Genomic DNA, 16,363 nt, shown 5'->3' with positions numbered 1-16,363 from the left:
TGTGAGTTTTTTCTTAAGCATGTTTTGATGCTTCAGGCCGATATTTTATTTAAAGATGTGCTTTGTTTTTGTGGGATATATTATTTCACTTTCTTCAGCAGCGCGGAGCTGTGTGGCAGGCTGAGTACACATCCTGTTTATGTGCCAACGAGCACAGTTGCAAATTGAGGTAAAGCAAGACTATAAACCCCTGTGTTGGGAGTGGGGCAGAAAGAATTATTAGCTGTGTCTCAATTCCTAGGCCGCGTCCTTTAGAGGACCCGGCCTTCCCGGTCTACGTGGGCCGGGTCTTTAGAAGGTCGGGTAGACCAGAAGTGCGAGGCTGTGAAATTGGACAGTCTAGCCTTCAGATTTGCATCACTGCTGTCTCGGTGGGGTTTAATAAACTCAGCTGTGTGCTCCTTGCTATCTAAAATATAACAGGACACTGGAGTAAATTCTCGATTATCTCACATTTCTGTTCAATCAGTTTTCTGTTTGACGTTTATTCAGCTGTGTGAAAACTATAACTTTAATCTCAGCCAAACCGATTTACTCGGGAACAAATAAAATACTGAAAAAAGCCAAACAGTAACATTTTTGATTTATCTAAGTGACTTATATATCATAATAATGGATTGGATTGCATTTATATAGCGCTTTTCTAGGCACCCAAAGCGCTTTACAATTCCACTATTCATTCACACTCACATTCACACACTGGTGGAGGCAGCTACAGTTGTAGCCACAGCTGTCCTGGGGCAGACTGACAGAAGCACCATCGGCCCCTCTGGCCAACACCAGTAGGCAGTAGGGTAAAGTGTCTTGCCCAAGGGCACAACGACCAGGACAGAGAGAGCAGGGGGATCGAACCGGCAGCCTTACGGTTACAGATGAGCTTCCCAATCCCCTGAGCCACGGACTCTGATCATGTCTAACCTGAGTAGCCAAAGCTTGGTCGCACTATGAATTCTGGGATACGGTGGGCCACGAAGGACACACCCGACCCATCCTTCAAATCTGGGGAAATGAAGGATGCATTTGTCGCCGCATTTGGAGCAGCCTTTGAATTTGGACAGCCTTCAGCGTGTAGCTGTGACGTAATCGGCCTTCACATGTGGCCTCAGGAGGATGTGGCCCCTGAATTGGGACACAGCTGCTGGGTCTACAAGGTCTAGATTTCCCACTTCTATCCTTCCAGTCTGAGGGTAGAAGCTGCCTCCATCCTCATGGTTTACTTAATGCAGCTGTTTTAACTAATTATAAATCATTTTGTAACCTGCCTTTCAATTCTCATCAATTATTTCCATTATGTATGCTTCCCTTGGACAGTATATATAATGATAAATATTACAAAAGACTGCTTGCAGTTTCATTGCCATCCCAATGATTTATATCTTAATCGGTTAGTGAAGTCAGAAGCAACAGATGATGTATTATTGTAGGGTCTACCTTACAATATAAAGCACCTTGAGGCGACTGTTATTGTGATTTAGCGCAGTATGAATAAAACTGAATTGAATCAGTTACTTAGCTACAGGCATGTGTTAAGGATGGCCTGCAGTTTTCTAAATTGAGCCAAATTGACATTATTGTATGTGGCCCTAAAAGTGTCGTCTCTGACGAGATACTTTTTATGACTTACATTACCTCAGCCTCCAGCAGGACCCTGAAATTATTTTGGACTATTTATTTTCTAGCTCATGTTTTTCACACCTGATGCTGTAAAATTTTCAGTCAGACGTTATCTTTGATTTAGAACCAACATTAAATCTAGAGATCTAGTTTTAGATCTAGTGTAATCACAGCTAACTGTTTTATTTTGTCTCAACACATTTCCTTCTAGTTTTTAGAAAATCTGTAAAATAACCTCAGTAACCTTTATTTTAATGAGATAAAGAAGGTGACATGTGCTGCTGTTTTTAGGGGCTGTGAATGTGACTGTGTCTGCTGAGGCCGTAGCGTCCCATGTGTCATGTGATAATGAGGTTGTGAGCGTACCAGACAGAGGTCGCATCGACGTTGTCACCAAATCTCTCATAGTGAAGGTCAGTACCATACATACAAGACCAGAAAAACATTTTTAATTTTCACTCATTTTAAAGATAATTTTCTTCAGGCCGAGGGAACAGAGATGACAAAGACGTACAACTGGCTTCTTTGTCCAAAAGGTCAGTATGATTTCCATCAGTTACAAAGTTTAAATAAAGAAATGACCTAAATGCTGAAAGTTAGCAGTGGAGTGCACTGTGTACATAAAATGTACGCAGTGGAGTGCACTGTGTACATAAAATGTGCCAAATTTTCATCCAGCACTTTCACAAAATGTAATGATATGTGCTGAAGATCAGGCCACCTGGTGACTTTGAACAGTAACTCTGTTGTAAACATGACTTCCTGATTCTGTACACAGGAAACACACTGATAGAGGAAGCAGAGATACATCTGCCTGAGAATGTGATTGAAGGATCTGCCCGCACTTCTGTATCAGTCCTGGGTAAACCTCATGATTTCATCTCAATGAATTTTGATCCAGCCAAATAAAAATATGGCAGGTTAAAGCTTTGATAAAAAGACAAATAGTAAGTTACTAAAACAACAGAAAATAAAAGAGACATCATGTTCAAGTAAAAGTAAAAAAAGTATTCAACTTTTAAAAGATGATTTCATTTATAAATAGAAAAAAGCGACCCACATCTTCCTGGCCTTATGTGAATAATAAATGGACCCCAAAAATCAAAAGGCTGGTTGTGCCATTCTTTGCAGGAAGAACTGCAGTCTAGCTTTTGTCATAAGTGTTTTTTGAAACGCTGTGGAGGAGTTTTGGCCCAGTCACACCAGAGGGTTTTCCAGCGTAATCGGTCTGGTCATGCAGAAACACGTCAGTAGGATTTAAGTCCATATTTTGACTCGGCCACTTTCTGGCGTTCTGGATCATTTTCCATCTTAATAGCATAAGTTTGAGATTCAAGGCACAAACTGATAGCTGGACATTCTCCTGGTAGAGAGTTCTTCCTCCAGGTCGTGGCGTGCTACTGAAACAGCAGAGGCATGATTTAACACTGGGCACCAGCTGCCTTAACCAGACTCCTCCGTCGCTAACCACCTGAACCCAATGCCCCACCCCTCCCTGCAGCTGAGCCACAGACCCCCCTACTCCACATAGCCCCAGGGCATCACACTGCTACCACCACTGTTGGTATGATGTTCTTTCTATGAAATGATGCAACAAAACTCAAAACTTTTTCTCTTCAGTCCATATAATATTCTCCCAAATATCTTGTGGAGCATGTTTTTTGGCAAATTTGAGATAAGCTTTTGTGTTCTTTTTGGTCAGCAGTGGTTTTGCCCCGTCTCCTTTGTATTGTTGAATCGTAAACTCTGACCTTTACAGAGGAAGGCAAGGCCTTCAGTTCTGGGTGTTGATGGGAATCGCTTGACTTTTTCGGTGAGTCGTAGATGTGCTAATGGATTAATTTCGGCCACATCTTTTCAAGTTTTCTCAGTTTGTGGATAATGGGTTCCAACATGGTGCACTGGCGCTCCAAAGCTGTAGAAATTGTTTCTTAACCCTGTCCAAACTGATAGATCTCAAGACTTCTCGCCTATTTTTGAATTTTTTAAAATCATGGCAACGACGTGTTTCTTTTCGACATCTTTTAGCCTGCTTCCCTTTGTCAAACAGATTGTACTTGAGTGATTTCTTGATCCAGCAGGTTTGGCCTTAATTAGGCCTGGGTCTGGTTGGTGAAATGAAACTCAGAAGTATTTGGTTAATCACAGTCAATCTACAATTTTCAGTTTGGATGGTTTTTCGCTCAGCAAATGAAATCATCATTTAAAATTGCATATTGAAATTATTCAGGTTATCTCTGCCCAATAATACAAAGTTGTTTTACTCTAGTTTTGTTAGTTTTAGTGAATCAGTGTTTTTGATCAGGTGACATCCTCGGCCGGGCTCTGAAGAACCTGGATGGATTGCTGCAGATGCCGCATGGATGTGGGGAGCAGAACATGGCTCTCCTGGCCCCCAACATCTACATCCTCCACTACCTGAAAGGCACACAGCAGCTCACCACAGCCATCATGGAAAAAGCTACTAACTTCCTCACCAGTGGCAAGTTTTTATTGTTTCCTCTAAGAAGGAAATCATTTGAATCACTTCAACACACACGGTTCAAGAAACAAGCCGACATGAGGCAGAACATTAGCCACAGTTTTTGGTCAAATGTGTCATTTTCCTCATCTGTCAGCAAGAGTCGTAGAATTTCCCAAATCTTGATGTACACATGCAGATCTATAAAAAAATGGAGTCCAATCATCACCGTAGCAGCAATGTCTCGATCATTGTGTCTCTGTTGTTACAGGATACCAAAGACAGCTCAACTACAAAAGTGACGACGGTGCTTACACCACATTTGGAACAGGACCAGGAAACACTTGGTGAGAACATCACTGATCAATTATGTCCTACATAAATCAGAGCGGTTACACTGGTTTTTAAATATCCCACCAAACAGAAGACGTTTCTCAAAGTTAGACATGTTTATGCTATTAATATAATAGTCAACCTCTAATACTTAAAATAATTCACAATTTAGCATAATTACCTTTAGTCCTTTGACTCCCCTAACATTAAAAATAACTTTTGGTTAATACTGTGTAATTTAGTAGGGAGGAGTATTAGGGCCACAGTAAAAAAGTCAAAATTTAGAGATTAAACTTGTAATTCTATCATTTATTTATTTATTTTTTTCCAAATAAAGCCAAAATACTATTTCGATAATAAAGTCGTAATACTGTTTTTTGTAAAAAGTCAAATTCAATTCTAAGAAAACAGTTGAAATGATTACGGTTATTGTTTCAAACTACCACAGCTGCTATACCCTGTAGATTGTGTAGATGACTCAGTGAAATAAAGCAGTCGTCTTGTGATACAGTATAGATGCTTTTTATTCCACGAGCGTGTAATCATCGGTATCCTCGCATGTGTCCATTACCAGCCATTTCATTTTATACTAATCTCCATCTGACCACGTACAGATTTCTGTACCACTTTCTGCTTTTTAATGCACTTATACTTACTGCCACACTGTTTTTAATTGCTAAAAGAGACATCGGTTCCTTCCTTGTTACTAAAACTGATTATGAAGTACGATTTCCCTAATTCAGAGGGTACAGCAACCGTGGCAGTTTGCCCTGGAACAACTGTAATCTTCACGCTTTTTTCTCAAAATACATTTTCAAATGTAATGTTGAAATTTCAACTTTATTTTCAAAATGATCAGTATTTTTCTCTTAATGTGACCTTACATCCAAACACCAAGACAAACATTTCCATCGTTGTAAGATGTGTAAGTGTTTTTTTTTCTTTTTGCCAGGCTGACTGCGTTTGTGGTAAGAAGTTTTGCCAAAGCTCAGTCTTTCATCTATATTGATCCCAGAACGATCGAAGAGTCTAAGACCTGGCTGGAACATAAACAACAAGAAACTGGTTGTTTTGAAAAGTCTGGGAAACTCTTCAACAACAGAATGAAGGTAACGTGTAGACTGTGGAAATAGCCTCCAGCGTGGAAGCACTTTAACAATTTTATTAATAATTTTATTCATACATGGAAAACAGTGTATTAAACACTGTAAAAGCATTGAACATGGACCAAGACATTCATTTTGACACTTGCTCCATAGAACTGCGAGTCACAATCCTTAATCAAAGATGATACTAAAACCATATGCAACTGAAAATCATTTTCATGATGTCATATCCCTGAATGTTGTTGGTGCTTTGATGATGTCTATGATGCCTTCTGTTGACAGGGTGGTGTATCTGATGAAGTGACTCTCAGTGCGTACGTTACTGCTGCCTTCTTGGAAATTAATACATCCCAACATGTGAGTAGACTCAAAGAATATCGAGCTATTTAGACAAAATTTGAACATAGAGTTAGCCCTACTGAGCCATGGAGTTAAGCTTAGCCAGCAGTCTCAGTGTCTTATTTGACTGTCCCCCCTTCCCCTCTGTATTCTCTCTTTCTTTCTTTTTCTTTCTCCCTTTCAGTATAATTGTCTGTCCAATTTGTAACAACTTAAAATAAAATAAAATAAACGAACAATGATAATATAAATTAATCAAGTGGAACAATATGGCATTGGCATATTTTCTCCACTTGAAAAAAATCCATTGGGCATCTTTCCTGGGCTTTGGACAACAATCCTGAGTGCTAAAGTACCAAACGGGACAGGCAAAAACAAAAAAGCAGCAGTCCCTACAGATAAGCTGGTCTCACTAACAGCCAGGATCACCAGATGACACAGCTCACCTTTGCTATTTCTTTTGGCATTTTTATATGGAGCATGCATCAAGCTATTTAAGTTTCACAGTTCCTCTGCAAGTCATTTGGTGCACGGCTGCTGACTTATTGCAGGTGCCTCGGTTGGCTCCATCGAAAACAATTTTCTGTATGTCATTCCCCCCATTCCCATTTTTCCCATGTACTCTCTAAACTGTCCTGTCAAAAAAAAGGCTGAAATGCCATTGATGACACGTTTTTTAAAACTTCCATAAATTTTAGTCACAATATTTCCATATGATTCATATCAAAAACAAGCACTTGTCAAACAATTCAGGGTCTGAGTGTGCCATGATGTGTCGACCTATGGAACCAGCACCCTAATGCAGTCTGGATCAGCTCTCTGTCTCAAAAGTACTAATCTCTGATCTTATGGGTTTTACTCAGGAAGCAGTAAAGAACTTGGGTGGAATGTAATGGGTGAGGAGTTCTAACTGCCTCCATCCAAATGTCTACCCTGCGTGTCTCTAATAAAAACAGGCGACCTGAGCAGCCTTGCAGGCCTGGTGTTCATTTGCCACTTCTTGACCAGTGCACTTGGTACAACTTCCCTCTAGACCACTGCACTTGGTACAACTTCCCTCTAGACCAGTGCACATGGTACAACTTCCCCCTAGACCCCTGCACTTGGTATAACTTCCCCCTAGACCCCTGCACTTGGTATAACTTCCCCCTAGACCCCTGCACTTGGTATAACTTCCCCCTAGACCACTGCACTTGGTATAACTTCCCTCTAGACCAGTGCACTTGGTATAACTTCCCTCTAGACCCCTGCAATTGGTATAACTTCCCTCTAGACCCCTGCACTTGGTATAACTTCCCCCTAGACCCCTGCACTTGGTATAACTTCCCCCTAGACCCCTGCACTTGGTATAACTTCCCCCTAGACCCCTGCACTTGGTATAACTTCCCCCTAGACCAGTGCACTTGGTATATCTTCCCTCTAGACCCCTGCACTTCGTATAACTTCCCTCTAGACCAGTGCACTTGGTATAACTTCCCCCTAGACCACTGCACTTGGTATAACTTCCCCCTAGACCAGTGCACTTGGTATAACTTCCCTCTAGACCCCTGCAATTGGTATAACTTCCCTCTAGACACCTGCACTTGATATAACTTCCCCCTAGACCACTGCACTTGGTATAACTTCCCTCTAGACCACTGCACTTGGTATAACTTCCCTCTAGACACCTGCACTTGGTATAACTTCCCTCTAGACCCCTGCACTTGGTATAACTTCCCCCTAGACCCCTACACTTGGTATAACTTCCCCCTAGACCACTGCACTTGGTATAACTTCCCTCTAGACCAGTGCACTTCGTATAACATCCCCCTAGACCACTGCACTTGGTATAATTTCCCTCTAGACCAGTGCACTTGGTATAACTTCCCCCTAGACCCCTGCACTCTGTATAACTTCCCCGTAGACCACTGCACTTGGTATAACTTCCCTCTTGACCCCTGCACTTGGTATAACTTCCCCCTAGACCACTGCACTTGGTGTAACTTCCCTCAGCTGCGATAACCACATTTACTCAGGGCCTTCTCGATGTTCTTCCTCCTCACTGGCCGCTGTGTCAGTGGGGATGGTGTTCGCACTGTGTTGTAGCGTCCTGATGACACCCAGTTTGTGCTCCTGTGGATGATGAGAGTCAAACCTTAGATACTGATCCGTATGCGTAGATTTATGGTATTCATCAGCTTTTAGATGTCCCCCATTACTAATGGAAATCTCTCAGTCTAAGAAGGCTAACCTGCCACTTTTCATATCCTCCCTGGTGAATTTGATGTGTCGGTCCACCGAGTTAATGTGATCTGTGAAATGTGGTACATCCTGAGATTTGATTTTCACCCAGGTGTCATCCACATACCTGAACTCTCACCAGCAAGTACTTTTATCACCACCCAACCTGTACAGTGGTTTTTTTTATATCGCTTTGCTTGATCTCTACTTTCCTGTAATTGCTTTGTTTTACGACAGCTCACACTCTGTATTATCACGCTGATGTTTTGAGCCCCTAAATCAGTTATACTACCTCCTTTTGTTCTCATACTGGGTTTAACGGAAGAGGTTCTTTACCTGAAGTGTTTTCTTTGGATCTTTTAAAGGATCCTGTGATGAAAAAGAGCCTGGCTTGTCTCAAGCAGTCTATCAGTGACCTGAGCAACACCTACACTACAGCTCTGCTGGCCTATGTGTTCACTCTGGCAGGAGACATGGAGACCCGCGCTCACCTTCTGCAGCACTTAGACAGAGTTGCAGTGAGGGAAGGTGAGTCATCCTTTAGCAGGACATCATTCAGGCTTTATTAGCATAACTGTGACTGTTATTGTGTGTGTTTGTAGGAGGTTTCCTCTACTGGTCTCAGACAGCAGCAGAAAAATCAGCCTCCCTGTCAGTGGAGATCAGTTCTTATGTGCTGTTGGCCAAACTCAGCGTCTCCCCGACTGCTGAGGATCTGGCATATGCCTCTGGTATTATGAGGTGGCTGACTGGGCAGCAGAACTATTACGGAGGCTTCTCCTCCACTCAGGTACTACACCACCTGAACAGCATGAAGCTAATCTTGGAGTTCATCTACAGTCTTGGACCAAATTAGAAGAAATAATCCTGAAGCTTTCATGTTGTTGCTGTGCTTTTCTCTCAGATATGCAGACTTGTTTTAGCAGGCAGGGATGTTTTTATTCTTTTTTTTTACAATATGAAATTTACTTTTGTCTAAAAATGTGTTGTTTTAATAGAATAGCCTTCTGTGCACCAACTACATGTAACAGCCTGTAAATAACAGCTCACCTGCAGTCTATAAGTTTATACCTGTGATTTCTCTACTTTGTTTCTCTGAGATCATCTCTGTTAAACACATTTAACCTGTTTTAACGTTTTTTTTAACCAGGAAGTGAAGGTTAGAAACTCTTTTGTGAGAGTGTGTTGAAGTAACACAGGCAGTTTTACCTTAATGTCTATTACACTCAACACTATGTAATATGGAGTCCTGGAGTCCCATTAAAACTGTCCTCAAGCAGAAGAGGAGGGCCTTCAAATCCAGAGACAAAAGGAGTTGAAAAGGGTGCAGAGAGAGCTGAGGGGACTGATAAGGAATGGGAAGGACAGCTACAGGCAGAAGATGGAGAACCAGCTTCAGCAAAACAACGTTGGTGAAGTCTGGAGAGGCCTCAGAACCATCTCAGGCCACAAACATCAGAACTCTCTGCCTGGGAGGGATGTGAGGTGGGCAAATGAACTGAATCATTTCTTCAACAGATTTGATTCAGCCATGAGGCAGTCTCCAACATCGGCTGCAGACTCACTCACCCCCACTGCTGCTGTTCCACCTCAGACACTTCACACCTCCTCTATTCACCCTGCTCACTCCTCCCCACCCCCAACAACAGCATCCAATACACAACCAACACAAGGCTCCAGCCTGTCTCTCTCAACCACCCAGGTTAGGAGGGAACTGATGAGGATTAATGGCAAGAAGGCAGTGGGCCCAGATGGCATCAGCTCGAGGGTCGTCAGGTCCTGCGCAGACCAACTGTGTGGTGTGATGGAGCACCTCTTCAACCTGAGCCTGAGGCTGGGAAGAGTCCCACAGCTCTGGAAAACCTCCTGTGTTGTTCCAGTGCCAAAGACTTCACGCCCCAAGGACCTCAACAGCTACAGGCCGGTGGCTCTGACATCCCACCTGATGAAGACCCTGGAGCGGCTGGTCCTGGCTCAGCTTCGGCGCCTGGTGAGCTCATCACTGGACCCACTTCAGTTTGCCTACCAGCCTGGCATTGGAGCGGATGATGCCGTCATTCACCTCCTACATCGCTCCCTCGCTCACCTGGAGACCGCTGGGAGCACTGTGAGAATCATGTTCTTCGATTTCTCCAGTGCCTTCAACACTATTCTTCCCTCGGTTCTGAAGGACAAGCTGGAGAACTCAGGAGTGGACCATCACCTCACTATCTGGATTTTGGACTACCTCACCGACCGACCACAGTATGTGAGGACTCAGGGCTGTGTGTCGGACAGGGTCGTCTGCAGTACGGGGGCCCCACAGGGAACGGTTCTGGTTCCGTTCCTATTCACCATCTACACTGCAGACTTCTCCCACAACTCCACCCAGTGCTTCCTGCAGAAGTTCTCAGATGACTCGGCAATAGTCGGCCTCATCACTGATGGGGACGACAAGGAGTATAGAGGACTGACTCAGGACTTTGTGGACTGGTGCCAGCTGAACTACCTCCAGATCAATGCCAGTAAAACCAAGGAGCTGGTGGTAGACTTCCGCAGGCACAAGCATCCTCCACTGCAACCACTGAACATCCAAGGTATGGACATCGAGGCTGTGGACAGCTACAGGTACCTTGGTGTTCATCTGAACAACAAACTGGACTGGACTCATAACTCAGACGCCCTCTACAGGAAAGGGCAGAGCAGGCTGTACCTGCTGCGGAGACTCAGGTCGTTTGGAGTGGAGGGCCCACTCCTGAAGACCTTCTATGACTCTGTGGTGGCCTCAGCCATCTTTTATGGTGTGGTCTGCTGGTGGCGGCAGCATCTCTGCCGGGGACAGGAAGAGACTGAACAGGCTGATCCGAAGGGCCAGCTCTGTTCTGGGAGGCCCTCTGGACCCAGTGGAGGTGGTGAGTGACAGGAGAATGGTGGCTAAGCTGTCATCCCTGTTGGACAACATCTCCCACCCCATGCAGGAGACTCTGACAGCACTGAGCAGCTCCTTCAGTGGGAGACTGCGGCACCCACGGTGTGGGACGGAGAGATTTCACAGGTCTTTCCTCCCCACTGCTGTCAGACTCCACAATAAAGACTTTTGCAGCTGATCAAACCCTCACACATGCAATAAGACTGCTATATGTGCAATTCTCTTACAATTCTTCTTCTGACGAAGTTGTACTTTTGTATTTTCTTACTCAGTTGTATATAGCATTTGTATTTCTATTTTATTCTATTGTATATATTATTCTATTCTATTCTATTTTATTCTATTGTATATAGTATTTTATTTTATTGCATTCCAGTGTTTTCTAATTTCTGCTACATAACCTTGCACTTTTGCTGTAACAAAACAAATTTCCCACTTGTGGGACTAATAAAGGTCATCTTATCTTATCTTATCTTATCTTACAAATGACTGTGTGTGTTAACCACAATGAATCCATCCTGTAGGACACAGTGGTGGCTCTTCAGGCTCTGGCTCTCTACTCCACTCTGGTGTTCAGTCCTGAAGGTTGGAGCACAGTGACAGTTCAGGCTCCCAGCAGTCAGCTGACATTTGATGTCAATCAGGGCAACAAACTGCTCTACCAGGAGGAGGCGCTGCAGGATGTGTCAGGAAAATACAGGCTGGAGGTGAAGGGCACTGCATGTGCTTCAGTGCAGGTCAGTGACAGCATCATGTGACCAGGTCCTGGTTGGTGTCAAACAAAGGCTTTCTTTGTCCTTATAAAATGGTAAAGAAGATTAGCATTTTCAGATGTCATAAATGTCTTTTCATTCAATTCAATTCAATTTTATTTATATAGTGCCAAATCACAAAAACAGTCATCTCAAGGCGTTTTATATTGTACAGTAGATCGTACAATAATAGATACAGAGAAAAACCCAACAATCATATGACCCCCTATGAGCAAGCACTTTGGCGACAGTGGGAAGGAAAAACTCCCTTTTAACAGGAAGAAACCTAGTACAATTCTATTTTACACTAAATTAGAGAATTGAGCAAAAATTAATAAACTCACTTTCTGTCTGTATCAGAATCAGAGAAACTTTATTCATCTTAGAGGGAAACCGAGATGTGATAGCATCAAATGCACAACAAACATCAATCACTCGTATAAAATGAGTGTAGAAACAGAGATATCACAGATAAATAATGAGATAAATAGATACATATAGCGATATAGGCATGACTATAAAAGGACAAGTATGTGTGCAAATATATGTCGTGGTGTAGAACAGTGACAGCAGGGTGGAGTGAGGTATGATTAATTCTGTGGACCTGACCCAAGTTTGTTTCTCAGATTTCTGTCCACTACAACATCCCGACACCTACTGATGTCACCACTCTCAGTGTGAAAGTACAACTAGAGGTCAACACCACCAGTGAATCTGCTAGACCCAAATTCAGTCTGAAAATACAATCGCTGTAAGTATGTGACAGGTTAGAGGAGTGCTCTTTACCCGTGTGGAGGAACTGCTGGTAGATGAAAAGCAAGTGTGCACACAGGTCATAATCACACTGTTCAAACACAGGTACAGTGGAAAGGAGAAAACTACAAACATGGTGATCCTGGACATCAAAATGCTCTCTGGATTTTCCCCAGACCCCGAGTCTTTGAGGAGTGTGAGTAATTAGACAGATTCTACCAACGAGTGCATTTCATGTGATAATTGTGATGATGATAATAAAAACAATGTCATCTCCTCTCAGCTCAAACATGGTCTCCTGGTGAGTCGTGTTGAACAGAAGGAAGATCATGTTCTGGTGTACTTAGAGGAGGTAAGTGAAAGTCACCGTGGGGACACCAGATGATGATCTTTGGTACAAACTGTGTCTGCAATTGTTTCTGTCTCGTCCAGTTATCAAAGGACACACCCATCAACCACAGCTTAGAGATCACCCAGGAGCTCCCAGTGGACAACCTGAAGCCAGCCATGGTCAAGCTCTATGACTACTACCAACCAAGTCCAAGTCTAAGCTTTACTCGAGCAGCACACTGACACACTTTGCTCTTCAGAGGATTCGTACATCATACTGAACAGTTCAGAAAATCTGATGTTTAAATGTGTTGGACACACAGAGAAATTACACTTCAGTGTTTTTCTACCATATGTTTCTCTCAGGTGACCAGGCTGAGACCCAATACATGTTTGTCTCGTGAGCTGCAGGTAAGAAGCTGTAATAACACACAAGTACACCTTTCACACACATTTATTTAATTTTCAAAATTTCAATGAAAATGAAAGGACTAACTGTTATTCCTCGTCTCACAGTCTGAAGAAAGTGTGGTTGGTCCTGAGGTCATCGCTCAAGTTAAAACCTGCATTTTAATAAAGAGACTTTCTCTGCTCAAATGTTTGTATTTTTGTGTTAACAGCTCCAGTATTATTAAATGCTTCATTAACAAAATGCTTCATTTTTAATGATAATTGGAAAGGAAAATACAGTGCTGTGAATGCAGCCCTCAGACTGGCCTCTGTTATGCCGTATTTCTATCTCAGCTCAGCTGTTGTGTGTTTTAGACAAAAACAAAATGCTGCAAGTCAACTTAGAACAGAACATTAAAAAAGCAAAACATGCTCTCTCCAACACGCCATGAAGTTCAGCTCAGTTCTGCTCCAATCTCAAAGTACCAGGACAAGGGAGATGTGAGGCTCAGCTCTAAATGCTCAGAGTGAGGACTGAGTATAGACTGATGGGACAGAGCCTTTTAGCACTGCATGCACAGCTTTGAGTCATGAAGCTGTGACACTTGTGCACTCATTTTTATCACATCTCCACCTCTCATTCCAGATAAATGAACTCTCCCAGTGGCAACTATCACACACTGGTGTGAAAAAATGTTTTTTTCTGATTTCTTAGTGTTTTGCATATTTATCACATCTATGTCTTGATGTATTCTCAATCGTCCAGGAAAGTAAATCTCCAAAAGTTGAATCTGTTCATCTGGACGTAGCGTTTTGTGGGAGAAACGTTTCGTCACTCATCCAGGTGACTTCTTCAGTCTCAGCTGACTGCAGGTACATATCACATGTATGTTTTAGAAAACACAAGAAAACACAAAACACAGTTTTAAAGTGATTTCATTGATTAAAGACAGAAAGGTTATCCTAACCTACCTGATCTGTGTGGAAAAAATAATTGCCTCTCTTGTTAAATCATGAATTACCTGTGATTAACCACATTTTTTGGAAAGCTGAGTTCAGTTTTTAATTCAATTCAATTTTATTTATATAGCGCCAAATCAAAACAAAAGTCGCCTCAAGGTGCTTTATATTGTACAGCAGATCGCACAATAATAAATACAGAGAAAAACCCAACAATCATATGACCCCCTATGAGCAAGCACTTTGGCGACAGTAGGAAGGAAAAACTCCCTTTTAACAGGAAGAAACCTCCAATAGAACCAGGCTCAGGGAGGGGCGGGGCCATCTGCTGCAACCGGTTGGGGTGAGAGAAGGAAGACAGGATAAAGACATGCTGTGGAAGAGAGACAGAGGTTAAATGAATATCAGGCTACAATGCAAGGACCTGAAATGTACACCGCAGTGGAGGCTTTTATGGAAAAAATTGCAACTTCTCTCAAGCCAAATAGGGAAAAATATCCTCACTCACATGCCAACACTGAGGGAAGCCCCACCATCAGGGTGATGAATTTCAACAAGTTTAACAAATCCAGATCCTCTATCACTGATGATCACCTCTCAGGTGTCCATCGCAGATATTCACCCAGATTTCAGTGCACTTGTTTAAGCCCAAGGCAGGCTGGATTTTTCTCAATAAACAAGTAAACAGAACTGAAAACATCAAAAGCTTTTGTATAAAAAAGCAATATCTTTTATCTTTAACATACTGCAAAACACCTTTTGTTGATTTGTGAAGATTAACAGGTTAAAATTTAACAGTGATGTAATGGTTTTTACGTTGTTTATTACTTTTATAGGATTATTTTCCTAACTGACCTGCACCACAATTCATAAACTTACATAAATATTTACAGAATATTCCTATACTTCTCGTTATCAGTAGCAGCTTATTATAGTATCATTATATATGACTTTTATGCCAATGCAGACCAAGATCCGAGGCATCCATGCAGAATAATCTCTACGGGACGGTTATTAATCACTGTGTATGTACCATGGAGATTCTTTGGATGAAGTGATCCATAAACCTGTCACTGCTGTAGGCTGAAAGCATTTAAAGCCCAAAACACGCAACAAAACAAAAACATTGACTTTGGCTCTTACAGCCTGACTGTATCATAAATTTAGGAGTAGATTTTAGGAGACCCTTCCCAGTTGAACTGTGAAAGTAAGACAAAGAGGAGTTAATGCTGAGTGGAAATTCCCCAGAGGATACCTGTGTGGGGGTCTCAACATTTGTAACTGGATACACAGGGACACACACAGTGCTTAAAACTGTTACACTCACACATACACACAGGTACGCGCACACTCACTCATGTGCACTCATATAGACACACGGGTACATGCACACGCAGGCCAGGGCTCTAGACTAACTATTTGACATGGGCGCACCGGTACGCCTAACTTAAAAATTTAGGCGTACCGGCACAAAAGTTAGGCGCACTCAAATTTTTCAACCGCTTCGCTTAACACCGCAGTTTTACATGTGCACCTTCTTTGGGGGGGGAAGTCCATACAGACAATATTCATTTCTAAATTATTAACTAACAATGTTGTGCTTAAAGTGCTTTGTCAATATTGTAGAAAATGTTAAACTTAATCATCATCTTGGCCTCCTCTGACGACCTGTTTGCTGTTGCATGCTGCTGAAAGGCAGTGGGGAGAGAGGACACTTGGGCAGTGCATTTATTGCAGCATATAATGTGTTTTCTGGATACACTGCTGCTTTTTCAGCATTCAAAGATTGATGGCACCGTGTCAGAGCACTGGCTATGAACTTCAGACGGATCAGGCCTTAACTTAACAAAAAAGTTATCAATAGTTCTTTTCATCTTTTCTTATTACCCACAGCTACATCCACTTCTGTCAGGCCTAGGCTGCTCACTAGGGCTGGATATCATCACTGATTTCTATAATCCATTCGATTCAGGTTCTCAAAGTCCTGATTCGATTCAATTTAGCCTCAGACAGTCAGAAATATTATAATTCTGATCATTTATCAGTACTGACACTTGTGAGACTTCATCAGAATTGTGAACATCACAGCAGATGCCTTTGTGTAAAAGTAACTGAGAATAAAACACAGAAAAACATGAAGGAGATTTTCCTGGTCTGGCGTTGTATAGCAGATAATCTTAAAAATATTCTGCAATTT

At 42.4% G+C, this 16,363-nt stretch overlaps 1 protein-coding gene across 1 annotated transcript in view; it reads left to right on the top strand.

Moving 5' to 3' along the window:
* Positions 1-16,363, top strand: part of LOC134622444 (murinoglobulin-1-like) — a 33,051-nt gene that overhangs the window by 15,899 nt on the left and 789 nt on the right. The window contains exons 17-33 of the mRNA XM_065470160.1: positions 242-303; positions 1,906-2,027; positions 2,099-2,150; positions 2,393-2,476; positions 3,920-4,096; positions 4,347-4,422; positions 5,361-5,517; positions 5,797-5,871; positions 8,439-8,601; positions 8,676-8,863; positions 11,506-11,718; positions 12,360-12,484; positions 12,592-12,682; positions 12,770-12,838; positions 12,919-13,024; positions 13,183-13,207; positions 15,687-15,696. Of these exons, the coding sequence (XP_065326232.1) occupies positions 242-303; positions 1,906-2,027; positions 2,099-2,150; positions 2,393-2,476; positions 3,920-4,096; positions 4,347-4,422; positions 5,361-5,517; positions 5,797-5,871; positions 8,439-8,601; positions 8,676-8,863; positions 11,506-11,718; positions 12,360-12,484; positions 12,592-12,682; positions 12,770-12,838; positions 12,919-13,024; positions 13,183-13,207; positions 15,687-15,696 (1,795 nt within the window). The remainder of the gene's footprint in view (positions 1-241; positions 304-1,905; positions 2,028-2,098; positions 2,151-2,392; positions 2,477-3,919; positions 4,097-4,346; positions 4,423-5,360; positions 5,518-5,796; positions 5,872-8,438; positions 8,602-8,675; positions 8,864-11,505; positions 11,719-12,359; positions 12,485-12,591; positions 12,683-12,769; positions 12,839-12,918; positions 13,025-13,182; positions 13,208-15,686; positions 15,697-16,363) is intronic.

The sequence above is a fragment of the Pelmatolapia mariae genome, linkage group LG3_W (genome assembly GCF_036321145.2).
Source record: "Pelmatolapia mariae isolate MD_Pm_ZW linkage group LG3_W, Pm_UMD_F_2, whole genome shotgun sequence".
In the NCBI taxonomy this organism is placed as follows: domain Eukaryota; kingdom Metazoa; phylum Chordata; class Actinopteri; order Cichliformes; family Cichlidae; genus Pelmatolapia; species Pelmatolapia mariae.
The sequence above is the reverse complement of the archived record's forward strand: the minus strand, read 5'-3'. Positions and strand labels throughout refer to the sequence as shown.